The sequence below is a fragment of the Adiantum capillus-veneris genome, chromosome 21, assembly GCF_014529385.1.
Source record: "Adiantum capillus-veneris isolate H3 chromosome 21, ASM1452938v2, whole genome shotgun sequence".
Taxonomy (NCBI): Eukaryota; Viridiplantae; Streptophyta; class Polypodiopsida; order Polypodiales; family Pteridaceae; genus Adiantum; species Adiantum capillus-veneris.
In genome coordinates this window covers 148,510,539-148,537,930 of record NC_140951.1, presented here as the reverse complement: position 1 = coordinate 148,537,930, position 27,392 = coordinate 148,510,539, and the positions used below count along the sequence as shown (strand labels likewise).

Here is a 27,392-nt window from a genome sequence, read left to right as displayed (position 1 = left end):
CGTGGTTTTTTGTTCTTTGAGTCCCTTCCTGGCATGCTAACGCAGCCCCTTAGGCAGGCTTGTGGAAACAAACAACCACGCCACTGTAAATGTTATGAATACAAAATGATTATCACCTTTAAACAAACAAAAACAAAAACATGCTGAGGATCAATCGAAAGATAAGTCCTTAGCTTCTTTATTAACAATAAATAAGAATTTTTCATCCTTGCCTTCTTTGTCTTCTAACAGTACGGTTTTAGAAGATACTTCAAGGTTAAATATATCCCCAGCTTCTTTGCCCCCGAATGCTTCTTTGTCTAAGCCTTTACTTTCTTGAAACAAAATCCGTTTTTTATTGGGATTTTCCCTTTTTGATATTATCAAACATACAAATAAGACGACTATCGGAAACATCCGCAATTAGGGATATGCCCGTTTAGCTCAAGAAAAGGGCAATAGTGAAGTAATGCCTAAGGTGTTCATGATGTCTTTTTATTTTCCCCGCACTTTTCTTTTTTTTTGTACTCTTATGTCATGACTGAGAATAGTTATCTTCTCAACAATAATTAAATGACGAAGAGTTCACTTGTATTAAGTGGAAATCTTACATACAGTTTTGTATAGCAACGTTACAGCTGTCGACTATTTCACAACTATACCGAAAAAACCCAACTTTGCCTTTATTTAATTAACCTCTAAGTTTGAGGTAACGGCTTACATACTAGGTATTGACTACAACTTGCAAGAACATTTAGTGGTCCTCGCTGATTTACACGCATGGGAGTTTACGTGTCCTATGCTTCTTGAGTTAAAATGTGGGCTAGCTGTATTTCCGGCTACTAGACTATCATCATTGCCGGGTGCAACACTTGACTGCTTTGCCTGGTCAAACGAAACAGGTAGAGACTGACAAGGTTTGTTTTTTCGCTACATGCTCTACTCGAAGGGCAAAGGTAGTCAGGCTTCCTTTCCATCGATATCATCAACTCTGACTTTTAAAACAAACCTAACTAGCATAATGCTAACGGGGAAAACGGGATTCGAACCCGCGGCTTCTGATGTGACAGACCAGCACTCTAACCGACTAAGCTATTTCCCCTGCCCCGGCCGGAGGTGGAGGATTCATTAAGCCCCCATCCCTGTTATTTGTTCTTTGAAGATGTTACGTGCAATTTACGAAGTAATATGTGTTGTGTTGTCCAATATAGCCCTAGTCATTCTATTTTACTCTGCATGCATCTTTTTTGAAGCCACTCCATAAAAGCTCCATACATACTTATGTAAATAACTGCGACGGCGCCTAAATGCCTACTGGTGGCTTTTTTGGTGCTTTTTCCCTTTTAAAACTAGCGTAGCACGAATATTTTTTACCACAATATTATGTCTTATTATATTCGTGTTTGGAATTTTGGATGTCCTACTCCTGCGGGATGTCTTATTTCTGTTTTTGCAAAACTTTAGATCCTTGTTCCTGGATTTTATGCTTTTGCTTTTGTTTTCATGGAATCTACCTCTAGAAAATTGATTTTTTTTGAGAGGTGAAACTTTTTTTTATTCTTCTTGCGGTTGCGTTTTTAAGAGGGACTTCTGAAAAGGAAAGCTACGAGCCCTGCGCAATAACTACAGCATATCCACCCTTAATTAAATTGAAAATCAACCCTTTGACCTTGTTACAGTCACGCCAAATCTTAGTTGGTTCAATCCAAACTATTTTCTTATTCAATGGTTTTGACAAAATAATTCCCGGTTTATGCGGCTTTGGAAAAAGAAGTCTTGGTTCATAAAAATGAAGCTCCTTTACTTCTACTTTTTCTAGATTCGAATCTTCGATTTCAACAAAATTATACCTTGCTTATTCAGTAATTGACACCTCTGCTATCACTTCATGTTTTAAAAGGATTACAGGAGTTTTCAGTCCTGTATTCACCAAGAACATGTTTGATGAGCGTAACAGTTTGATTAAACCCTTGTCCCTATCATGCCTTTTATTTCCATATCGCAATAGCTTTACTAAATATTATAGAGCACCTTCACGTAGTAAAGTGGAACTGGAATTATGTAGTTAACCTAAGCTCTGACATTGCTGCATAAGCTTGGCTCCTGAACCGTACATGAGATTGATGATCTCATACGGCTCTTCCCGTCATGTTAGCGTCTTCTCTTTAAGCTATGGCGAAAGGCGGGCGTTTTAAACTATAGTACTATTTTACTTATAATTGTAAACAAAGACAATTAAGACAGTGATTTAACACGAGTTTAAATACCTTTACCTTACATATGATTTGTTGTTATTTACAATTAATAATCAATAAAGTCAATGGGTCTCCATGTTAGCCCTGGAGCTTGGTGGAGAATCCTCTTTCTAAGAGCATACAGCCAGGCAAGCCTTCTATTTCTGGAGCTTCATGGGCGTTGTCCCGTTCCCTAATCGGATGCTTAGACGTGAGCTACACTTCGTAGAAGATGCCGCAAGCGTAAATGGTTCGTCCTAGACCTTGAATGAAAGAGCCATCAATAACTTACTTTTCTTGGGCGTCTAGGGACGCTCAATGACAATCCCCAAGTTGTCACTGCCTTACTTTTTTCGCTATTACGATAATGAGTCCCTCGGTGCAGTCAGCAACGTCGATTGTCGGGCAACGCGGCTTACACTCATTCATTGTTCGTCCTATGTGTGCTCTAGGCCTTTTGCTTTTGTGGCTTCGAGCTTTCTATTAAATCAAGGCCTGAGAGTTGGCTGAACATCCCAGCTATTGACATGGCAACTAACGATCTCTGTTTTTTTGTCTGTTCTCTGGTTAGAGTTCGCGTCATTAGTAGTGCGGGTCATTCCGCGGATATTGCTTCGGACTAACAGATCACACTGGGGAATGATTAACCAAAGCCGTTTTGCTTTCTTTTATTTTTGTTTTGTTTTCCGTTATAAGGTCTCTTCTTATCTTAATATCCATGGGAGCTTGTAAAAGATGAAAACATGAAAATGAAAATGAAAGGGATCCAAAACAAAAGTAGTGTCATTTTCATCGAAAATAATGTCACTTTCATCATCATCGGGAGGTTGAACTTTCCTAGATAGACTTTCTATCCCATTTGCTTCGCCATGATAATTTAAATTTTAATAAATAAAATGAAAGAAAATATGATAAGAAAAGAGAAAAATCAAGATAGAAAAAGAAATTAAAAAAACGCATAAATTACAACCGTGCTTGCGTGAAAGGGAATGGAAAAGGGAACCGTTAGGATCGCCCATCATCTTAGGACCACCAAGTTGATGTCGCCGCATCGGCTAGATCTGGCAAGTCAAGGCTATTGAGATCGAAAACACAATGGACTTAACGGCTTCGTCTATCACACTGTAAAGCCGATAGATTGTATCATTTGCGATAGCACAGACTGCAATAAATATCAGCAATCCTGCAATCATCCCATTCGACTGATAGGGTTGGTGGTTACTTCAGTTACTAATTCGTTAAATAAAGTTACTTGAGGCTAAATCAGCTAAGGTTGTGGATTAGCTATCTCCTTTTTTTCCGAGTCGGAGTTTTTTCAGAATAGAACTAACCATAGGGATAGGGACTTTACTTGCACTCTTACTTTCATCACTTTTGTTTGTACCCCTTTTGTTGCTATCCCTTGCTAAAGCCCATAGCTGCCACAGTAAGGGCAACTAAAAGGCTCAAAAGACTCTTTTTGGCATGCATTTATGCTCGTCAATTCAAGGCCACATTTTGGTTTTATTTGTTTTGCAAGGCAGATGCGGTTCTTTGATCCTATTCGCTACTTATCTGTTGCCATTGTATGTTATTGGAAGGTTCAACGCCTTTGGTCATAACTGGCGAGGTGGGATACTTGACCTCTTAACGTTGATTGTCGATTTTTCAATCTGATGATGAATCATCAAACCCACTCTGCGGAAGCGGAGCTACCATATCAATTATCGTGGAATGCTCAGGGCAAAACTGGAACTACTTTATCCATCTTTCAAAACAAATTATCTAACCTATAGGTAGTTTGCAGGCCAAAAACACACTCGCTAAGCTATCAAAGACTGTTAGTTAACGTTAACTTGCTATATTCAAATCCAAGAACGAAGCACAAGAGATTCTTGTTGAGAGAGAATAAGTTTTACCATCCATTACCACGCACGCAAACTACCTTTAGTTTGGTTAGAGAACCGGAACCCGGAGCCGACGATTGAACGAGTTTTTTGTCGCTTTATTCAACGGTAGGGGTCTGGGCCGTGAGTAACTTGGTGCAACATGGAGATCGAATTCTTGCATTCTATTTAGTTTCTTTTTTTTTTGCAGAACAGAAAGAGACATCGAGGGAACGAAACAAGGCAACCTACACTCGTGTAGGCTTGAACTGATCGCCGGCTACTCCCTTTCCAGAGGGTAGGTCCGTAAGATGTCTAGGGAAGGTTTCATAAGGTAGTGTTCGCAGTCCTTGCCGGTAACCTTGCTTTGTAGTCCTAACCACTAATAGTGGCAGTGGCATTATTACCTTGCCCTTCGTAGTTACTACCACTAACAGTGGCATTTTTTATAACTTCTTTGCCATCATTTCGACTAAGGATTGAAGAAAAAAAGCGCTCATTTAAGGGAACAAGTGAATCTGTTAAATGAACGGGTTATTCACTTGAAACGGTCAGAAAAGTTTATGTTTGACTTGTATTCTGATCAAGTTAGGCGTAAATATGGGTTTATACAATTGACACAAAAAGGCAATTCAGTGGAAGAGCAGGGGCAGTTACGTGCAAAGACAGTGAAATTCAAAGGACAACCGCAGAGTATGACAGGAGACAGAAATCACTCCTCTAGATCTGATCTAGGGGGCGCTAGTAAAGACAGCAATCTTAGTGTCAGTGAGCCGCTTCGGATCATGAGCCCAACTGAGGAATATTTTATTAATTATACTTTGATGCTATGGCTGGATTTTGCCACAGACCTTTATTCCCCATTGATCAAATGGGTTGTAAAAAAAACTGCAACGAATACAAATATATTGTCGCTACTTCCCTGGCTGTAACTTTTACTTCGGAGATTGAAGTGACTCCTTTTAAGTTAGGAGGGGGCGCCTTTAGTTTAGTTTGGTAGAATGTGGGTCTCCAAAAACCGATGTCGTAGGTTCGAATCCTATAGGGTGTGTTTTTTCTTACCTACCCAAGGATTGCTTAAGCGGTACACATTAAAATTGAAATAGGAATAGAATTAATTTTCGTCGTTAGAAAAGTGGCACATCTGCTATTTGTTTCCTGAAATACTTTTTTGGATAGAGAAGAGGCGAGGAGGTAGGGGGAGGATTCGACAGATATCTTTTGAATCCTTCCCCCTTCCCAATATCAAAATCTTATCTTAGGTAGGACGATTCTTAACTAAATTTCATCGAGTATTTAATTGGTTACTATGTCGGTATTACAAGTATGCAGTTACAAAAAATCTAGCTAGGGTTATTGGAATTAAGCCTAACATGATTCCAGATAGTAATGCTTCAACCATTTTAATTTGTGACTGTTTAATACAAATACTTACCAAAGTAAACGCATTAACTAATAATTAATCGTTAGTAGGTGGGATGGATTAGTAAGCGCTGTGTGTAAAACTTTTTCGTCCCTATTTACTTTTTTTTCCTTATTTTTTGCTTTATTTTAGCATATTAAAGCAATTCAAATAGTCTGACAGTGCTTTGCCTATTCGTTTTTGGCTGGCATTTAGGAAGTTTTATGTTATAAGCTATAAGTCGGGCTATCTACAGTTAACTTTATACCTTAAACGGTGTAGAGTCACTATGTATAGGAGTCTGGCCGTTAATGACACGGGCATGGCTCGTTGTAGTCCTTGCTTGGGACGCTGACATCTAAAGCTCCGTTGGTTTATCAAGCAAGTTAAAGGCCGCTAGTAAAGTAAGATTATTTGCTATCCTGCCTGAGGCAATGAAAATTAAATTGAAATGCCATAAATATCGGTAAAACAATTTCAAATACAAAAATTTTTCTAATGGATTAGCTTTTTTCCTTATTCTCATGTTTATTTGCTTCGCATGCAAAACGCTCAAAAACTCCGCCGATGCCTACGGAAACGCCACAGGCAGAGTCCTCTAATTCCCTAGTCTTTACTAACAATTCGAAGGGAGTTCCACAAGAACCTGCTCCGGGCAGTAGCTCAAGTTCAAGTGATTCAGTGCCTGAATGGGAAGGGACCCTCCCACTTCGGCAGATTGGCTTAAAGATATTATATCCTCGGTCTTTTTTTAAGTTCTTGTATGTATTGGATTTTTTTAAGTGCCTTCTCCCCCAAAAATCCTATCTTGGCCCAGATCTACTGGTCTGGGGCCCAGCCCCTGTAGTGTGAAAAGCTTGGCAAAAAAAGTGAATCATGCCATCTTGAAGTCAGAAACGTATGCCTCTAGCTCAGCGTGTTGTCTAGAAGCACATTCGCCTAATGAGCAAAAAACCCTAATGAAGGATGTAGAGAAAACAACACTTATGCAAGAATAGCGAAACGCTATACCGAAAGCTATCCGCTTCTAACTCTCCCAACTAAGCCCCATTGCGGCTACAAGCTGCCCATCATGAACATCCCTTTTTATGTTGCTGCCATGAAGCTGATTGTCCAAGCTGCCACTTTCCATGTATTGATTGATAGATTAGCAATTTGCTACTATATTAGCTGCCTTGCAGTAGCTTAATAAGGGAACGAGGTTAGCTCAAAGAACTTAAACTTAAACTTGGCAAGCTGAATCTTACATAGGTTGGCTTGTTTTTGTGTTGCTTCGAAACCTAGAGAAAATACAAGCCTTTTCGAAGGGAAGCGATAACACATAACCAATGCATACGTAGGCGCGAAGCCGCTGAAATCGTATTGGCATGGCCTAATCGCATTACTACGCTTAGGACAAGAGCCTCGTCACTATGTTATACAACCTTAGACCCTACTTACGTGTAACACGGCGAAGCACTTGAACTTTTAGCTGCCGCTTGGAATACATCAATAAATTGAGGCCCGAAGGGATGAACACGTTAGTACTGACTGATTTGCGATGGCTAAAGTCTTACTGCTCTCTAAGGGACGAAGGGGGCAGCCGAAGCGAAGGCGCGACGCGTTTTCGTGTAATCGATAGATTGGTGTTTCCATAGATATGAACTGCCCGTTGCCTGCGGTCCTCGTTGTTTCATTGTACGAAATACCTTTTCCTTGCCTCGCCACTTAGGATCAAGATTAATGCAGGGTACGTACAAAGCAAAAAAGGAACCGATACGATCAAGAAAGAAAGATAGCCCCCGTAACCCCTAAAAAGTAAAGATAGGCGATATCCTGCAAAGGCAGCCAAAGTAGACCTCATGGAACTGAGAAAGGTTAGCCTCCTCGCAACCAAGCAAGCACTGCTTTGATAGCAAGAAAGGCTAGATGTTGTAGGCAGAAAGTATCGAAAGCAGGCAAGAAGGTAAAGTGGGCCAGTGCAATAACCCAGAAATTATTGATCCTCTGCTTCTATTTTGCACCTTCTAGCGTAACTAATTCTTAAGTGTCTGTGTAATAATAATAAAAAGGTGTAGCTAGCACGCAAAAAAAGCACTTTTTTGTCTCAAAAAAGAAACAAAAAGAAATGTTATCAACACTTGAAATAAGATTTTTCTTAGTAACTTGTTATTTGACATTGATTTATAATTCAATGCTTATGATACTACTAATGCTATAACTATACTTAAAAGAATACTTATATCATATTGTATTAAATTACTATTAAAATTGTCAATTAAACTATTCTCATTTATCTCACCTAAATAACTATTATTTATTATATGAAATATTAATGAAAATAAACTTACCAATTTGAATAACAATAGTTTTAGGCTTGATAACTTATTACTTATTACTGAATTTACTATATGCGGGGTTGAAACACATTGTATACCCGACAAAGAAGAAGAAAAAGCAATTGGTTTCGACGAAGAAGCGTAAGGCAAAGAAGCAATTAGCTGAGAAACTGCGGGTTTCAACGAAGAAGCAATTGGCAAAGATGCTACGAGTTTCGATGCTGCGGCAAAGACGGAGAAGCTACTGGCAAAAAAGCAATTGGTTTCAACGAAGAAGCTACGGGTTTTGACGAAGATGATTTATGCGTATTTATTGTTAATTTTGGGGCCGAGGATTGATCTATTGATTGATCCTCAACAGCAAGGTAATGAGAAAGAATCAGGTGACAATAAAGGATCAGCCGACGATAAAGGTTTAGGCATAGGCAACAAACTATCAGGCATAGACGATATAGGATCGGACACGTTAGATACAGAATCCGGCACTGACGATACAGGATTAGGCACCGAATAACAAGTATAGTTACATGAATTACAAATCTTCAAAAGTTAGCGTTTGTTTTAAATTTAAGTAACTTCTTTATTGTATCTATATATAAGGTCTTATCCCCCCTAATTTTTTGAAACAAAATCAAATCATTTCTTAGAATCTCAAAAACTTGTTTTTTTTCTTCCTTCTTTTCTTTCACTTTTTATTATTCTTTTCGAGTGCTTCTTTTCTTTGAAGCGTTGAGGAACACGAGGAAATCACCACACCAACCACGAAAGTTTCTCTCCCGCAAATCAGCCACTATCGCTACCTGGCTTGAATCACTCCACCGTACGTAGCTGGGTCATTCCACAGATCAGGCATGACGCTATCCTTCTCCCGCTACCTTAGGGCTTGGATCATTCCATCGCGGAGTCGCGGCTCTCTATTTGATTTGCTTGTCGTCATTGGCTTTCTGCGTGGACGGATAGGCAACTCGATTGGAAAGCTATCTCCGACCTTGCATTGGCAGACTTCCTTCGATACCCAATACAGGAGTCGTTGCGTTGGAAGACAACCACTTCGATAGCTGCGCAGAAACCCAAGAAATGTCCATGGGTATCGAAAGCCCTGCCATCCGGCCTTGCCCTACATTTCACGCAATTCTTCTACTAAACCATTACTTAGTGTTTCCCCAGTGATTGGCACGGAAGGGAAACCGGCGATAGCACTACGACTACGAGGTCAGACCCAATGATTTCTCTATTTATCGCGGGGAACCCTTGCTGGCATGCGATTACCTGTTTGGTCAACTAGCTATTACATAGGTTGGCTCATAGGCCTACCTTTAGGTTCCGTTTTGAAAGGTGATCTCATAACATAAGTCAAAGCGCTTCTCGTGTCCATGTGACAATCGGTAAAATATCGAAACAATATGCCCTGACCAATGCGGCCGGCGTAGGAAACCGGAACAAACGTCTTCGATTCAGAAAGACACAAAGCATCCTTCTGACGTAATAGAATTGGTTGATGGCATGAGCAAACAGCCGGAAGATAACGTGTTTGCGTGAAATTGACGATTTGACCATTAGATGATAAATAGATCATGGTTTATAATTATACTTCGTTTTTCTCTAATAAAAAAGTGAATATTGAAAGGTTGCACGCTGATATCTCAGCTACATGGCAGTCTGTAAAGCACAATACTAGCAAGTGAAGGGATTTCCAGGGGGAAAGCCCAAGCGATAAAGCATTAGCCATATCAAGAATTACTTTACTTTACTTTACTTAAATGTATCTACATTTTGAAACGTAATGGTAGGATTGCCGAGCCTGCCTTCAAGAGTCTAAAGATCCCTTACTGTGGCAGCAACGGGTAAAGGCAAGTGAAGGGATTTCCGGGGGAAAGCCCAAGCGATTAAGCACTATATCTTTTATTATTACAATGCATCTACATTCAACGTAATGGTAGAATTAACGAGAATGCCTTTAAGAGTCTAAAGAGCCACGGTCAAAGGCAAGTGAAGAGAAAGCCCAATTAAAGATGCAAGCGTAGCTTTAGGTTAGTTTTTCAGGGGGGGAAGGAAAACCAATTAAAGAACAATGATTGCATTCCTAAATGGTTAAAGACAAAAAGTTTCACCCGTTTAGGTAACCTAGCTATTACGTTGATTTGTTTCATCCTTGGTTGTTTGAGTGAAAATCTAGAATACCATGTAAAATGACGGATTTGCTTGCCCACTAATGTTATTTTAACACTCTACCCTAGTTTTTTCATGAACCCGGTGGTTCGCGTGGTAATGGATGTTGCGTGATCTTCCTTTTTCCTTGATTTTTATTGCAACTTTTATAAGGCTCTTTACCTTGGCTTGGTGAGTCAGTCCTTTCATTCTTTTGCTTTGTAGGTTGCGAACTCATGGTTTTGCTTTTGTCAGAGGAGCTAGTGCTTTCCAAAGCAAAGAATTTGTGTGGCTAGCGCCATGTAGTTTTTATTCCACTGATGCTCAGGCGGAAGAACCGAAGCTCTAAAAAAAAGGTCGGCACGCGTAAATCGACTAACTGCTTCTCTCCGGACGAATCCAAAAAAACAGATTAAACGACTATTCTTTCAAAAGCTCTTTTAAGACGCTACGAATAGATAGGCATGGTCAAATGCTAAAAGGGTAATCCGTGATAGATAGATAGAAAAGGACACGGTAAAGGGAGGAATCCTTGGGCCTGACCTAATCTCCTAGTCATAGTGCTATCGTTGGCTTCTGCTTTTAAACGATTAATTTCACAACCCAGTATTCACGCATGCCAGGAAGGCATTGGCTAGATGCCCTTGCTAGCACCTAAGGTCAAATGGCATTTCATCTTAACATGATCCGGCTCCATAGCTTGTTAAGAGTCTATGTGCTTACTGAACCTAGGATGCTACGTAGCGGTTGCCAAGGCGAGACTTCAAGTTGCAACGAATTATCATGATTCGTTTACGTTGTAGAATCAATCGACATTCTTCTAGCAATTTCTTTGTTTTCAACGGAAACAGCGGCGTTTATGGCATTTCTTTTTGCACGGTTGACATAGCGAAGATAGCAGCTCTTGCCAAGGCAGTAGCTCTATGTCAATAAGGGCTAGCAACAGAGCCTCCTCCTCGCGTGTCCAAATCCCTAGCAAAAGGAGTAGGTAGCTGGGGGGAACCCACATACATCCATTGCATTCTAAGATAGGGTCCCTTGTCATGTACCGTCATGCCACAGTGGGTTTAACTTAAAAAAAAACTGGGGATGGAGTCGAACCATCATTCTAGGACTGTAAGTCCAACGCATTACCATTATGTTACCTAGTTGGGGGGTGACCAAAGCAAAGGCCACCCCGAAGTAACCGTTATTTATCTAGACTTATCTTTAGGGTTGTTTATTGATTTCCTTAAAATACGAAGAATATCGAAAAGGCCATCATCAAAGCAAACAGGGCAATAGCTTTTGGTAAGGCAAAGCCTGGAGTAACATAACCAAATAATTGTTTGGCTAATGATATATTTCACGCCACAGGGATTGTCAAAGGACTAAATATGCTTCCAATACCTACTGCTGCTCCTTTTCTCATTCTCGGGTTCATCCTTGCCATTCTCTTTTTCGGGAAGCAGGAAGGGGAAAAGCCAAGAAATTCCCCCCAATGCTTCCTATTCTCCGGGGTCATTATCGCCCGACCCAGTATCCTGATCGTTCCCTTCATTTCCGGAAGGAGTGTCTTCCTCCGGTTTTGGTCCCCTACAGAAACACAAAACCTGGTTCCACCAAGAACGTTTAGGTACTTGTGATTGTGCAAGGTGATCCAGCTTAGAAAGCAGATCCTCTTCCTGTTGTCAAGAAAAGGGGCTCTGGCTCTTTGCCTCGCTAGTCTCAGGAGCCTCGCTAGTACCCTCCTCCTTCCTGTTCTTCGATGACGAAGGGCTTCCCTCAACTTCGCTTGACGGCCCTAAGCTCAATTCGTGTCCGGCCTTGTCTCCTTCTGGAGTGGAGTTGTCATCCTTGATTTCACCAGTATCCCCTCCAAACTCCTCTTCCCATAACGGCGCCCCCGAAGATCATGGAGGAGGAGGAAACGAGAAATTCTCTGTCAGCGTCGAGCCTTGTTCGGCGGGCTAGTGGCTTGTTTCCGCTTCCGGCCTGTCTTCTGAACTGTCGGAATTGGAAGAATAGAAGTAACAAGTTAAAAAATTGCCCCCGCTTATTCCTTCCAAATTCGTACATTGAAATGGCGACCACTAAGAAAACACATTCGATATGAACTCCCGAGTCACTCTAGAGTGACACCGTACGGGTAACTCTTAACGAGAACAAACGAAAAGGGTGCCCATTTTTCTTTTTGGTAGCCAAGTTCACTGGAAACCCCCCAACGGCTAATCATCAACAGAGTTAGACTTTTTGAAGTTTCGAATAGGTTATTTTTCATGGCATCATTTTTTGTTGATGATCTCTTAGTTACTTACTGGCAAAGCCAATAACCGTAAGCGGAATAGCCACGGCAAGGTAGATCATCTTACATTCCGGAAAAGGGTTGCCCCAATAATCTCCAGTCACCATACCGGTGCTCAACTTAATGACAAAGTAGTAGATAATCCTTCCGATCCAGTTTGGCTCATCACCGGGCTTGAACCGGTGCCGTTTCACAGACTCTCTCCTTTAAGTTACATGAGCTGCGAAAAACTAAACTACTGCCAAGCGAGGAAAGCAAAGCTCTTTTGAGATAGAATGTGGGCAGATTGATTCTTATTTGTAGGCAACTATGGCTCCTCGAAGCGAAGAACTGTACGAACTATAACTTAGGCTACCGCTCTACCCTTCGAAACTCAACCAACTAAACTCTTGGTGTCTACAGCGTTAGAGTGAACTTCGTGCCCAAACAAGCACGCAGACACGGGGATTTCAAAATACCTTGATCAAATAGGGTGTCGTTTGCTTAATTTCCTCGTCCAAGCAATGAAACAACTGTCTATATTACGTAATTAATAGGAGGCAGGGAAACGTAATTAATTGTCCGTCCGAGCGGCAGGGAAAAGGTACTTTGAAATCCCTGCAACCAAGCAAGCACTGCCTGTGGCACTGCTTTAGTAGCAAGAAAGGCGGTGGACTGGTAAGCCTATCTGTCCATACGGTGGTCTACTTACTCGATTCTGCAGCTACCGCAGCTCTAGCCGGGGCCAATTATGCCACTTTCTGCAAGGTGGAATGAAGTTTAATCATGAACCGTGATAGATTTCTATGACTGCTCGACCAAACTACGAATTAGTGAGGGATAGCTATACCGAAATACGTAATAGCTACTCGCTTATTCGGTCATGCAAAAGAGAAGGGCCAGTATGAAAAAATTGAAGCCCGTAGACGTTAGTCAACACTTTGCCCTTCAACCACCAAAGATACGTATTTTATAACTGTTTGTCCAGTCAATGAACCTATTACAGGCTTTGCTTTGTATTCTCAAAGCTGCTGCTTAGCGCTGATTGCTTCGTATCCCTGAACTGAAGAAGTTGCAACTGTTTGGCGTTGTCTATGGCTATGATTGCATCGCGGCGGTTCATGCACGGCACGGAGACCCTTCTCACACTTGTCCTGATGTTAACTAACCGGGGCTAGGGAACTGAACTATTGGTAGTGTAGTGTTTGTTAAATGTAAAGACATGTCCTTTAGCAGTAAAGGCCTAACACTACCGCTGGGTGATCTAAGCGAGTCGCCCGTCTCGCCTCAACGTACCAAGCATTGCTAGACAATAAGGTGATGGACCAGGGCTTATACGACTTTACTTTAATAGTGAACTATTAAAGGCCATTAAAATTAACGATTTAACCCTTCAACAAATAATCTATTATGGTTAATAATTAAACCCTATTTACCCTTAGAAAACAAGTTGTTATTAACAAGTTGCACTAGCTCTTCCTTTGCTTTAGTAGCACCTTTGTTCCTGCGACATAAAGCTAGCCCCTGTAATGGCAAGCAAAGGGCAGGGGAAAGCCCGAGCGATTAAGCGCTATATCTTTTATTAGTACAATGCATTTACATTCAACATAATGGTAGGATTAACGAAAATGCCTTTAAGAGTCTAAAGAGCCACGGTCTTTGGCAAGTGAAGAGAAAGCCCAATTAAAGATGCAAGCGTAGCAAAGGGTTTTTTGTGGGGAGGGAAAGCCTGAGCGGAGCAGCCAAAGAACAATGATCGCATTCCTAAATGGTTAAAGACAGAGAGCTTTACCCGTTTAGGTAACCTAGCTATTACGTTGATTTGTTTCATCCTTAGTTGTTTGAGTTCTTTTCCAGAATACCATGTAGAATGTTATTTTAACACTCTACCCTAGTTTTTTTATGAACCCGGTGGTTCGCGTGGTAATGGATGGTGCTTAATATTCCTTTTTCCTTTCTTTTTCTTTGCTTACAGCTTGCTTTCTTTTTCTTTCTTTCTTTTTCTTTGTTTGTAGTCTCGTTGATTTTAAACGCTTTACAAAAGAAAATCCTATTCTATTTCTTAAGCCTCGTGCTATGTACGAACCAATTAAGTTATGAAGCGACCTAAAAAGTTATGAATACCCAGCCATGTTACTGTTGATAAAAAATCTTTGAGATAAACTCGGTGCCGTGCCCCTTTCGCTTACTTGTGCGATTCCCCTGGATTTTACTCGACGCATCGGCCTTCGACGCTTCTATTATCATTAAGTATATGGGGGCAGGGGGCAGACCTCCGAAGAGATTCAATGAGACCACTCGAATACATAGACAACGTGCCATTTCATAAGTAACTAGGATAAGCGGGGCCACTAGCTTTGTTCCTTTTTGCCTTCAGGTTTTCCTTGACTTTTATAAGAACTGCAAATCTTTGGATAAGCAACTCTTGTTTATCAAGCGCTTCTTCTCGGATGTATTCCTATATAAGGGCATCTATCCAAAAATCTAAGTGCGAAAAAAAGAAGCCATAACTATCGGTTGGTGGCTTTTGAAATTTCATCTTTCAAACTTTTTTTGTTTTTTGTATCCAAGATTGCGGTTTTTCATCTCTTGTATCCATAACCTTTTTCTTTTCGCTTTGCTTTTGACCTCAAGGCTTCCCTTCCGAGAAGACAAGATGGCTTATCCCCTCCCTAACACCGATACAATCAAAATGGTGGATCGAGAAAAGATTCGTGAACTATTACTGCTTGCTGCCAACGACACATCTTTACTTTATGACATTTAGCCTCTTTCATTGACAATGTGATGAAATGAGGCCGTGTCTTGGATAAAGTCTAAAATCTGTAGAAAAAAGGCTATAGGCAAGCACGTATGAGCAATAGCTCTCTTGTGTTTTGTTTGCCCACATGATACGTGTTGCACATGAAACGAGGACGGGGGCGTAGTTCAATCGGTAGAACGCATGTTTTGCAAGCATGAAGTTATCGGTTCAAGTCCGATCGTCTCCATTCGTATACAGATTAGCATATTAAATAGAAATCCAAAAGAAAAAAGAGAAAAAAGGCTCTCTTTTTCGTGCTCTAGCTACCATCAAACAGTCCTCCTCGGATAACTCGTCCAATCCGAGAATAGCTATAATATCTTGAAGTTCTTTGTAACGCTGCAAAATCTGCTTAACCCTTTATGCCGTCTTGTAATGCTTCTCACCCATAATCCAAGGCTGCAGCATAGTTGACGTCGAATCCAACGGATCCACGGCTGAATAGATACCTTTTGCTGCTAAGCCTCTTGAAAGCGCAGTTGTAGCATCTAAATGTGCAAACGTTGTAGCGGGGGCTGGGTCAATCAGATCATCCGCAGGTACGTAAACAGCTTGAATGGAAGTTATTGATCCTACCTTGGTGGAAGTAATTCCTTTCCTTTCCTTCCCTTTCCTTTCCTACAGTAATCCCATTTCCGTACCAAGGGTAGGTTGATAACCTACGGTGGAAGGCCAATAAAAAAGGGTACTCAACAACGCATTAGCATGGGGAACCAAAGCAGCCCTTCACTCAAACTGACTCATGCGAATGCGGGATGAAGACAAGTGAAACCAAGACCCTAAGGAAACGCACGTTGGAAGAACCAACGAACCGTCCTAGCCGCACCTTATCGAAGCGCATGTTTACTATATTCTTAGTACGGCCATCGAGCTTTGAACAAGATATGCAAAAGGCAAGTGAGAATGAAAGGAAAGCCTTGAATCTATGTAAAGCTTACAATCATAACAAAAATGCAGCTAACCAAGAAACACCTAGTCCTATTTTACCACGCCACTTGAGCTTAATGAAGAAAGAAACCCGCTGATTTCAATCGTTTAAGCACACGATGATGTTAGATAAGAACATAATTAATCTCTTGTATATATACAAAAAAGCACCTCTTTGGCTAACTAGCTAAGTGACGCCTTTTTGTTTAGTCCTTGCGAAAGAAAGAGAGAGCACCTCTTTAGCTGAATAACTAGCTAAGTGACGCCTTTTTGTTTAGTCCCTGCGGTTGGCTTACTTTATCGACTGTGTAGTAACCTTTCTCTTTTTTTCAAGCGTAAGCTTGTATTGAGCTTCAACAACTTTACAAGGCCATTTCCTGCATCCCTTGCCAACTCCAGTAGCTTGTATTGAGCTTGAACAACTTTACAGGGCCATTTCCTGCATCCCTTGCCAACTCCAGTAGCTTAGAGGTCCTTGACCTTAGTGAAAATGGCACATGAAAGGGAGTATTCCTGCATTTTTCAAGCATCTGCATGAAGATCTATGCACAGAGTATGGCTTGGGTTCAGTGCTTACCATGAGAAGAGTTTAGTTCCCATTAGGCAACGGTTCTGCCCGATCTTGCTCAAGCACGCTTTGACTGTAAAGACTTGGTATGAAGCCTTGAAGACGACGTCTCTTAATCCAAAATAGAGGCTAAGGTGAGATGAGGAAAGGGCAGGGTAAGCAAATGTGTATAAGCCCAGTAAAGCATAACCAAGGCAAGGCTAGGGCCATCTTTGACTGGTTACTCTGATGGGCCAGCCGTGAACGGATTTACCCTTGGCCTCTAGGTATATTGAAACTGCATGAGTTCACTGGAGTAGAGCACGGTTCGCTGAAATCGGCATAGGTTAGATGCCATTGATGGAACATGATAAGCCTGTATTTATCTGTGCATCTGTAAGGGCTAAGCATGTAACAGAGTATGGGTAAAGAAAGACCTGAGAAGCAAAGGCTGAGTCTGCAAGTACGTGACCCGCTTTAAATTGAATTAAATTAAAGAAACACAAATCAATTAAAGAAGGAGGCGGCTTTACGCACAGAGTTTAATTGGGTCGAATAAAGGGTAAAGAGCTTGTCTTTCGTAAAATTGTGGCGGTATGGAAGTATGAAGATCTGGAAATAAATTCCTACAAGCCATGCTCTGTGGACTGGTAACTAGTCTTGGCCAGCTTAGCATAAGCCCTTAATCTATGTGTGCATCGGAGCTATCTCTTTTTTGCTGCGAAGCGGATATAGCGTTTTGACTTTACTTGTTACGGTTGCCTGATTTTTGCCGTAACGTGGGCCACGCGGTAAGTGGCCCGAGGCAAGCAAAAAGCTTAGGAAAATGAACTGAACTCTCAATCCAAAATCTGGTGCTATGGATGCTTACGCATAGACTATAAATGCCCCTCATCCCTAAGCGCCTGCAGAGACGCGTTACAAGGACGGGCCTCCGGAAACGAATTCAAGCCATATGAAAGGAAACTTTCACGTACGGCTCTGTTGGGAGGAAAGCTCGACAAAGGGGCCTATCTATCCTAACCGGGAGTATGCTGGGATTTATGAAAAGCAGCACCTTACGATGTTCATGACTAATCGGATTCCAACATACTAGTGGGTACTAGGGGAGATTGCTACGATCGTTATTGTATCTGTATTGAAGAGATGTGAGAAAGTATTTGAATCATCGTACAACGTCTCAATGAAATGCCCAGTGGCACAATTAAAGCTGATGATCGTAAGCTATGTCCTTTATCATGACCTTAAATGAAAAAATCCATGGAATCTCTAATTCACCATTTTAAACCTTATACAGAAGGGGTTTTTGTACCATCTTTTTCTATTTATACTGCAGCTGAAGCACTTAAAGGAGAATTTGATGTGTTCTTAGTCAGTAATGGAACCAATCGTCCCTATCGTTGTAAAATAAGAGCACCTGGCTTTGCTCATTTACAAGGACTCGATTTTATGTTCAAAAATCACATGCCAGCAGATGTGGTCATCATCATCGGTACTCAAGATACTATGTCCGGAGAGGCAGATAGATAATACAATACACACAAAAAAGAAGAAAAAAAGACAAAGATGAAGGTGACGGAGGCTCCAGTGCAGGTAGTAGTAGTATTACGGTAAGTACGGGTTTGAAGGAACTGGTTCCTGAACCAGACACGGTGATATGTGAAGTTATCTATTAGTTCCATTTACAGGGTGTAGTCAAACCAATTACTCTCGATCGACGCGGTGTCGGTCGACACGTCATGATCAAATCCCGTGGTAACCCTAATCCTGTATCACATGTGCCGGATTCTGTATCTAACGTTTCCATTCCTATATCTAACGTATCCGATCCTATATCGTCTACGTCAGATAGTTTATTGCCTATACCTAAACCATTATCATCGGACAATTCTTTATTTGCAGCTGAGGATCAATCAAAAGAGAAATCCTCAGCCCTAAAAACAAATACATTTCAATTTCTTCATCTTTATCCCACGCATCGAAACCAATTGCTTCTTCGTCAAAGCCCCAAGCATCGAAACCAATTGCTTCTTTGCCACTTGCTTCTTGTTTTTCTTCTACAGCTTCTTCGTTGAGTATACAAAGTACTCTTCCTATAGTAAATTCAGTAATAAGTACTAATTTATTAAGCCTAAAACTATTGTTATTAAAAGTAGTAAGTTTATTTTAATTAATATTTCATATAATAAATAATAGTTATTTAAGCTCAATAAATGAACTTAGTTTAATTAACAATTTTAATAGTGATTTAATTACAATTAATATACCTATTATTTGTAGTATAGTAATAGCATTAATAGTATCATACATATTAAATTACAAAACAATGGCAAATAAGAAGTTACTATTAAAAATTTTACTTCAAGTGTTAATAACTTTTGTTTTTGTATATTTTGTTTTTGATTACTACAATATAAACTTTTTTAATAAGATTGAATCAATACCGTATCACGTAGATGAGCCTGAAACTTCTACAATAAAGCTAGACGAATCATCAGTATGGTATAAAAACCCAAAAGTTATTGTTTTGTTAGGAATAGTAGTAGCAGTAGCTGTAGCAGCAGTTGTTTACTATTTTAATGGAATTGATCCCAATTCAACAGTATCTCAAGATATTTCAAGTTACACGGAATCTCAAGTTCTTGAAAATGTGAACTCTTCACAAGTATCATTAGGTGAAATAATATCAGAAAGGGTAAATTCTAATGAATTTCAATTAGAAATAATAAATAGAACCTCAGAGGAAATATTATCTGATATTGTAGCTGCAGGAGATGTAGCCCGAATACAATTAGAACAATTAGGTAGAAATTCTAAAGAAGTACTATTTAATATTGCAGCAGCTCAAATGCAATTAGAAGTTTTAGGTAGAACTTCAGATGAAATGCTATCTGATATTGCAACAGCAGGAAATGCAGCTCGGGTACAACTAGAACAAATAGGTATTGAGCCTAACTACAACCAAGTGCATAATAATATTGATAGGATAATAGTTTAAATGAAAGGTATAGTTTACCTTATTAGTTTAAAATGGATATTTAATCACAATTTAACACCTAATGTAAATTCAATTCTTTCTAATGAAAGGCCACTTTTGTTTAATTCAAATATATCTACTACAAATTCAATATCAACTCAAACTGAAAATTCAATATCAACCCAAACTGAAGATTCAATATCTACCCAAACTGAAGATTCAATATCTACCCAAACTGAAGATTCCTTTCATCAAGCATATAATATAGAAAATGTCTTAGGGAGAATGCACCAATTCTATAATGAAGCTATGTCATTAAGCGAGGATTCAGTTGAAGAGATAGAGGGACGTCGTGATCTATTGGGTATTTCGGAGATACGGGATATAGACTCTACAACGCTATCTTTAGTAACTGAGGTTTCAAACACCAATAACTCTTTAATAACTTGTACAGATCAATCTCCAGTAACAGTAACAGTAACTGAGGTTTCAAACACTAATAACTCTTCAATAACAACTATCCTCTACAGTTTAACCAATCAAAATCCAGTAACAATAATAGAGAATCCAAACAACGATAACTCTTTAGTAACTTGTATAGATCAATCTCCAGTAATAGTAATTGAGGTTCCAAACACTGATAACTCTTCAATAACTTATGTACCCTATACTTTAACCGATCAACCTCCAGTAAAAATAATAGAGGATTCAAACACCGATAACTCTTTAGTAACAACTATACCTTATACTTGTACTGAGCAATCTCCAGTAACTTGTACTGATCAATCTTTAGTAACTGAGGTTCCTAACAACTTAACTAATGTGCCCTATACTTTAACCTCAATTGAGATGTCTACCCCGATACAGTTAGATGATGGCGAAAATGAATAATAAATGATAGTTTCATTGTAATACATTCTAGGCCCAGCTGTCCAAAACGCTATCCACTCGCAAGAGTGGATACGCACAGCTCTAAACAGCAGTACCAAGAAACCTACAAATAACGTGTTTGCTTGCTTGAAATCAACGATTTGACCATTAAACAAAGAATCTATCATGGTTGATAATTAAACCCTGTTTAACCTTAGAAAACAAGTTGCACTAGCTCTTCCTTCAATTTAATAGCACCTTCATTCCTACGACATAAAGATAAAGCTAGCCCCCCGTAATGGCAAGCACCATCCTAGCGGCTAATTAAAGATAAGCAAAAGCTATTTGGGAATTAAAGAACAATAATTGCATTCTGTTATTATGTTATGGTTAAAGACAAAGAGCTCCACCTGTCTAGGTAACCTAGCTACTATATTGATCTTTTCATACCCGGCTAGGCTGTTTGCGTTTTTTCCCATGCCCACTAATGTTTTCTTAACACTCTGCCAACGTTTTTTCATGAATCCGGTGGTTCGCGTGGTAATGGATGGTGCTTAAGATCAGTTTTTCCATTCTTTTTATCGCTTAGTTTACGACGCTCTTTACCACAGTCTTGTGGCAAGCTAACAATCCCATTCTTTCCATTCTTTTGCTCTATAGGTTGCGAACCCATGGTTTCGCTCTTGTCAGAGGATCTAGTGCTTTCCAAAGTCTTCGGCCCTTGGTCCTCTTTTTTAGGTAAGTGCTTGCCTTCTTTTTCTTTTAAATCACTAGTTTGATTCCTAAGCTCTATAGCTTGAAGCCTTTTATTAAGCTCTTCACGTGCTAGACGTTCAATTCGTAGTTGTTTTTCAATACTTTCACGTGCTAGATGTTCATTTTGTAATTGTTCAAATAGAATCTTACGTGCTAGACATTCATTTTGTAATTGTTCTTTGAGCCCTCATGTGTTAAACGTTCATTTTTACGTTGTTCTTCGACAACCTTACGTTCACTTTGTAGTTGTTCTTAGACAACCTTACGTTCAATTTGTAGTTGCTCAAAGACTACCTTACATTCAATTTGTAGTTGTTCAAAGAAAAGATGTAGTTCAATTTGTAGTGGTTCAAAGAGTATTGTTCTGGCATCATTTGATTGGTCAGCTTGCTGCATGGAGGGCTTAGACTCAGACTGCGGCATGGAGAGCAACGAATCTGAATGCAGTGTAAAGGGTTTAGACTCTGACAATTGCGTAGATAGCAACGACTCAGCCTGCAACGACTCTGACAATTGCGTAGATAGCAATGACTCAGCTTGCTTCATAGACTCTGACAATTGCATAGTTGGCTGCAGGTTAGATTTCGTCAGCTTATTTGGTCTTGTCACTGACTTTTGAGATACCTTCAAGGGTAAGGTATCAACCCATATATTGTTCTCATCAATCACGAGGTTTCTTTTGGTTGATGGGTCAATGCCTAGATTTAACATAATTGAGGCTCGGTAAATATTGAGTTTTGGCCAATTAATCTTAAAAGAAGACTCGTAAGTACTTTTAATAACTCGCTCAAGATTTTTATACTGTTCTATAAACCATGAAAGGTTGACCTTGTCTTTGGCTAACCCCTTGTTACGAATTATCTTATTAGATTCATCTAAGACTAAAGCATAGCATTTAGGCGCTAAGAAGTAACCCTCTACAATCTTGTGCTCTAGTTTAAGTTTTCCTACCTAAAATTCAATAACTTACTTCATGAAATACATTGCACTGTGGCAGACACCCACACTATAAGATTTCTTCATCAGTCAAAGGGACTCAGTCAAAACCTATCCCATAATATAGTGGTTAAAAAAGAGGCATCAAGCAAAGCTAGAGTAGTGAGCGAAAGAATAGTTGTAGCTTATTCGACTGGTATTCATTTTGTTTAATAAGAGGTGGATTGTTAATGCAAGCAAGTAGTCACGGAAAGAGACAGGGTCCCCCGTTCCTTAGCGACGATATCAGTTTGAGAATGTTAAACAGGTTTTGCATCTGCGAACTGAAAAACCATAGGTAGGCATTATTCGCAACAATATTCTCTCCCTCTTCTTCTTCTATGGCAAATGTGCCATATGCAATTAGCAGTTTTATCAACAAAACCAGGCTCGGGTCACAGGTAACCTGAGAGATCAAGTCGACAATCGGTATTCCTTGAACGAGAGGAGCGGTTAAATAAAGCAGATAATCGCCCCAACCTTCAGGTAATTCCAAAGAGGTTAAGAATACATTTTCTCTCTCCGGGTCTACTGGCTCCAACAAGCGCTTGCCTTGCACCAATATTGTTCGAATGGTTGCAGAGTGGGTTTTCGCTTTGTATGCAAGCATCTCAAATTGGTCGTTATCTAGATCTTGAAGCGCAAGATATTCCTTTCTGATTCTGGCCCAAATTTGCGCATTATTCATGATGTAAGGTTGCTTTTTGCTACACAAGTAGTCTGTTGATGTAGTTACTCTCACTAGTTTCTTCGTATCCATAACTTTTTTGCAAGCAAATTGCTTGATCCCAGCACCAGTCACGAATTAGTTTAGGGATTCCGAAACAAGTTTTTTGCCGCCCACCCTTGCAAACTGCAGCAGCAATAAAGGGCCCACATAATGCTTTCCAAGAAAGTGGAAAAGGTAATAAAAGCTTGCATTTAGCCTTTTTCAAGAATCTTTAGGCGATCGATGCACAAAGTATGGCTTAAGATCAGGGCTTACCACATGAAGAGTTCAGGTTTAGCTCAGCATAATTACAAACTTAACTAAACTAACTTACAGAGCAAAGCAGAGCAAAGCAAAGATGCAACCTTAGCATCTCTACAACAATATCGTGCCATACTACATCCCTGGCCCTCCAAGATCAAGTTGAAAAAGAAGCCTCGATGTCGGAACAAGCTCACGGGCACGATCCCTGAGCAGAGGAATTAAGAACCCTAACCTACCTCACCAGCTCGACCTCCCTAACAACGACCTATCTCCCGCCCGCTACGAGTGGAATGCCAGCGAGACCGAAGGCACTCGACGGGGTAATCCGTGATAGATAGATAGATCGTAGGGTTTGGTTTTATAGTATACGAGGGATACATGTGTATCCGGGCATATGAGGGCTACCGACATCTGCACAACAAATAAGCTACTCTTAGGGCCCATATCGAATCCATCCAGTAGATCATGGATGAGGCATCCTCGTTCTGATGATCCTGCATTCTTTGCAGCGTGCCTATGTAACCCGAAAGTTTCAACCTTACAGAGCCGGAGTGACTTTGTAGCCCCCTGCCCGGGGTGGGGAGATTTCAACTTTCAGAAGCGGGCTCGTTAGAAGGAGTTTGGAAGAAGCATTCATTCACGAAGTCGTGCATCAATATTATGTTTTATCGATGACGATGAATAGGGTGTTACGCTAAAGAAACTTATCAAACCTTGCCTACTTAGTGAATAATACGCAGCTAAAGCAATAATAAATGCGCTAAAGAAAAAGTGAAAACAAAGATGATCGCTACACTTAGGCTTCCCAACCCAAATAGGGGAATCCTTTCGTTCCGCTTGCTTTGCACCAAGTTATAATATAAAATAGGCAATGATCGCTATGCTCAGGCTTCCCTATTGATTTAATAGGGTAATCCTTTCGTTACACTTGCCAAAGCGCCCGTACACTCTTTATATTGTATTGCCGTGTGCGCATGGGTAGCGATCGCTCAGGCTTCCTTGCCCTTTGCTTGCTTTTTTCCTTTCCTTTCCTTGCCTTTTTTCCATGAAAAAGAACAAAAACCTAAGGTAATAAGTAGGGATTGCTACGCTCAAGCTTCTCTGAATCCAAAAGCGACGAAACCAAAGAAAACCAAAAAGAAAAGATAAAACAGGAAAGAAAAGATAAAACCAAAAACACTTTAGTTCTTAGATTTCTTAGTTGAAACTAGTTTCTTTTGAAATGTGCCTTGCACTTTGTTTTTTCCTTAGTCTTTAGCTCAAGCTAGGTCACTACTTATGTAGGGTTATGAAAACAAACCATTGAAACAACGTCTTTTCATGGCTTCGTACGTGAAAACAAGCATCAGCTTCAAAGCCGAATCGTGGCCTATTGCTACAGTGTACCTCTCCCACTCTTCTTTTTACAATGCTATAAAGATGATCGCTATGCTCAGGCTTCCCTTTCATAAGGGGAAGCCTTGTGCTTCGCTTGCCTTGCACTTTGAATCTTTCTCTTTATTGAATTTCTTAGTATCATACAGCAGGATTCGAACTTGGTTGGTTAACTAATCTTCGTAAGATACGTTAGCATCGACTATTCTTAGATAAAGTACAAGCTATGCATGGAAAAAAGACCCCAAACCCGCGATCTCTGTGTATTCGAAGAATACAGGCTTTAGTGAAGCTATGCAACGCAATGATCGGGTACAACGGATACTTTATGAAGTTTAGTTCCGTTATGCCTTTAGCAAACCTCTTTAGAGCCTTTGGAAACAAAGCAAAACAATTTATTAACAACAATGGGAAAGGGAGCAAAGGACACTATAAAAAGAAAAGAGATATCGACTCAACAAGCTAAGAAGTGTCGACTTCGTATTTTTCTTCCAAGTAACCGTTTCCCGACACTTCGTCCTTACTAAAGGCAAGGTTTAGAGGCACCTGGATCCATTACCACGCGAACCACCCTAGCCGCAAGGCCATAGGCTAAGTTGTTAATAAATGGGAAAGAATATACTAAGAATGGGTTGGTGAATCCGAACCATGATAGCTCAATTATCTTTTTCTAAGGATCAATTGAGTATAATTATTCAACACGATAGATTCATCTAATAGTCTTTTCGAATCGAAGAGCTACGTGAAAAGTGCATCAGCTTTGGGGGAAAGCTCTAGCTCTGAATCGAAAACTTTAACAGAACTATAGGATGACTAAGTGGCTACATCGAAATCAATCTCTTCCTTCTATGTAGCTACTACAACAACTAATACTACCCTTTACATGTAGTGCAGCCAAGATTGCTTATTCATGGTTTAACAGCACGCACTTAGTTAACTTCTTCTTTCAGGTACATGTAGTGCAGCCTAGATTGCTTCTTCATGGCATCTTTACCAGCACTTAATTCTTTTTTAGTTAAACCCCTCCATAGTCAACGAGCCACAATGCAGGAATGGGCTCAGATTTCGGTACAGTTTAAGGAGGCAAACTCCCGTCTGTTCACTTCGTTTCATAAGGACCTTATTCCTGGCTTGATGGTCATCTCTGGGGTATCTCTCCCTTTAAGCATGTCCCCGGAAGAGGGCATAGAACTCCTCTTGAAGGTCTCCTTCTCCCAGGAAGTGATAGCGCATTATGCCGCGCAAATAGTCTCCCAGGCGCAACCTTTGATTGACATGTATAAAGCCCTATTTGAGCTCTTGCCTTCGACTCCAGTTGAGAAAGACATGCCGAATCCAAAAACAGAAATAACTGTTTCGCAGGAGGAGGCGGATAAAATCCAAGCCGTTCATAATAAAGCCAGGGACGCTGTCCAGATTTTCGTTAAGTTCCATAGGCTTAGAAGCCGGATTCGTAAAGCGACTGCCTTTAAACTTAAACATAGACGTCATGGCTAAAAAACCATCTCACGGGCAGAGCGGACACCCTGGGGAGGGTAAAAACCACAGCTGACGACTGTATCCGAATATTACGGATTACATATATCAAGTAATTACTTTCTTTTAGGGAAGGGATGGTTAAATTATTCGGTAACGAACGGAGTGATCATCAACGACAAAGATTGACTTTTTTGTCTTTTAATTGAGTTAATTTTCTTTAATTATGTAAACTTATTTTGAAATAACGCAAAAAACATTTCCAGGGTTGGGCTTTCCTTGACCCAACCCCCCCGCACCGATAGCTCAATTGGATAGAGTCCCTTGCTTCAAACCAGGTAGTTAGGGGTTCGAGTCCTCTTCAGTGCAACATCGTTTCATTTCGGGCTTCGATAAAGCTATATACCACTAACTCTCACTCTTATTGAGAAGAAAGCTTTCACAACTTGCAAGGTAAAGCATCTATCTTCCACCCGGTATTATGTTCAGTCCTCTTTCTTTCAGTTCTTGTTTTATTTAAAGTAAGCGGTTCCCTACGCTTTTTCCTAAGCCCACCTTTTCGATGTTTTAAATCATATACCAAGACTAGGGAGCGAGGGGCACAAAGTGTCAATCAGGGTTGGGTTAACCTTTCTCGCCGATCCAATTTATATTGGGATCAGAGGAATCAGTTGAGAACGCCACTACGTTCCTGTACCCTTTGCTCTTAAAAAGTATCGTTGGTTTTGCCTGCATAATCTGGGCGCATGGTCGAATACGTCCAGTCTAGCGTTGGTAATTCTGTAGAAATAAATGGATGCACAAAGTTCATTCTAACGCCGTAGACACCGAGAGTTTAATTGGTTGAGCCCTGAAGTGCCGAAGGGCAATCCCAACGCAAAACGTAGACATAGATAGTTCCTCATACACGCCTTGTTTCTAAATTACCATGTTATCGCCATGACGGGTTTCGTAACCTCGTCGTGTACTCGAAGCGACAGTGAATTGATCTCTAATCACAATCACCCAGTCCTCTTAATGGTGTCGCTAGGGCAAACAAAACAAGCCAACCACGGGAAGGAAGGCAGAAAATTGAGTAAATAGAAGCAGAGGATCAATAATTTATGGGTTATTGCATTGGCCCACTTTCCCTTCTTGCCTGCTTTCGATACTTTCTGCCTACAACCTCTAGCCTTTCTTGCTATCAAAGTAGTGCTTGCTTGGTTGCGGGGAGGCTAACCTTTCTCACTTCCACGAGGCCTACTTTGGCTGCCTTTGCAGGATATCGCTTATCTTTACTTTTTAGGGGTTACGGGGGCTATCTTTCTTTCTTGATCGTATCGGTTCCTTTTTTGCTTTGTACGTACCCTGCATTAGTCTTGATCCTAAGTGGCGAGGCAAGGAAAAGGTATTCTGTACAATGAAACAACGAGGACCGCAGGCAACGGGCAGTTCATATCTATGGCAACGGCAATCTATCGGTTACTCAAAAACGCATCGCGCCTTCGCTTCGGCTTCCCCCTTCG

The 27,392-nt window shown here is 40.5% G+C and overlaps 2 protein-coding genes, 1 non-coding gene and 1 pseudogene across 3 annotated transcripts; 3 read left to right on the top strand and 1 right to left on the bottom strand.

The window, feature by feature from the left end:
• Positions 1–1,290: 1,290 nt before the first annotated feature.
• LOC147431945 (uncharacterized) lies at positions 1,291–1,918 on the bottom strand (annotated as a pseudogene).
• Positions 1,919–15,126: 13,208 nt separating this feature from the next.
• On the top strand, positions 15,127–15,199 carry TRNAA-UGC (transfer RNA alanine (anticodon UGC)). The gene has a single exon. It is a non-coding gene; the product is annotated as a tRNA-Ala (tRNA).
• A 4,573-nt stretch (positions 15,200–19,772) lies between these two features.
• LOC147431943 (uncharacterized) lies at positions 19,773–20,354 on the top strand. Its single transcript, XM_086493062.1, has one exon. The coding sequence runs from the start codon at positions 19,773–19,775 to the stop codon at positions 20,352–20,354; it is 582 nt and encodes a 193-aa protein (XP_086349188.1).
• Positions 20,355–25,455: 5,101 nt separating this feature from the next.
• Positions 25,456–26,131, top strand: LOC147431942 (uncharacterized). Its single transcript, XM_086493061.1, has one exon. The coding sequence runs from the start codon at positions 25,456–25,458 to the stop codon at positions 25,906–25,908; it is 453 nt and encodes a 150-aa protein (XP_086349187.1). The 3' UTR covers positions 25,909–26,131.
• The last annotated feature ends 1,261 nt before the right edge of the window (positions 26,132–27,392 follow it).

What these genes read in the sequence shown, in the direction of transcription:
- LOC147431942 (XM_086493061.1), top strand. Translation starts at nt 25,456, where the DNA reads ATGCAGGAATGGGCTCAGATTTCGGTACAGTTTAAGGAGGCAAACTCC.
- LOC147431943 (XM_086493062.1), top strand. Translation starts at nt 19,773, where the DNA reads ATGTCATTAAGCGAGGATTCAGTTGAAGAGATAGAGGGACGTCGTGAT.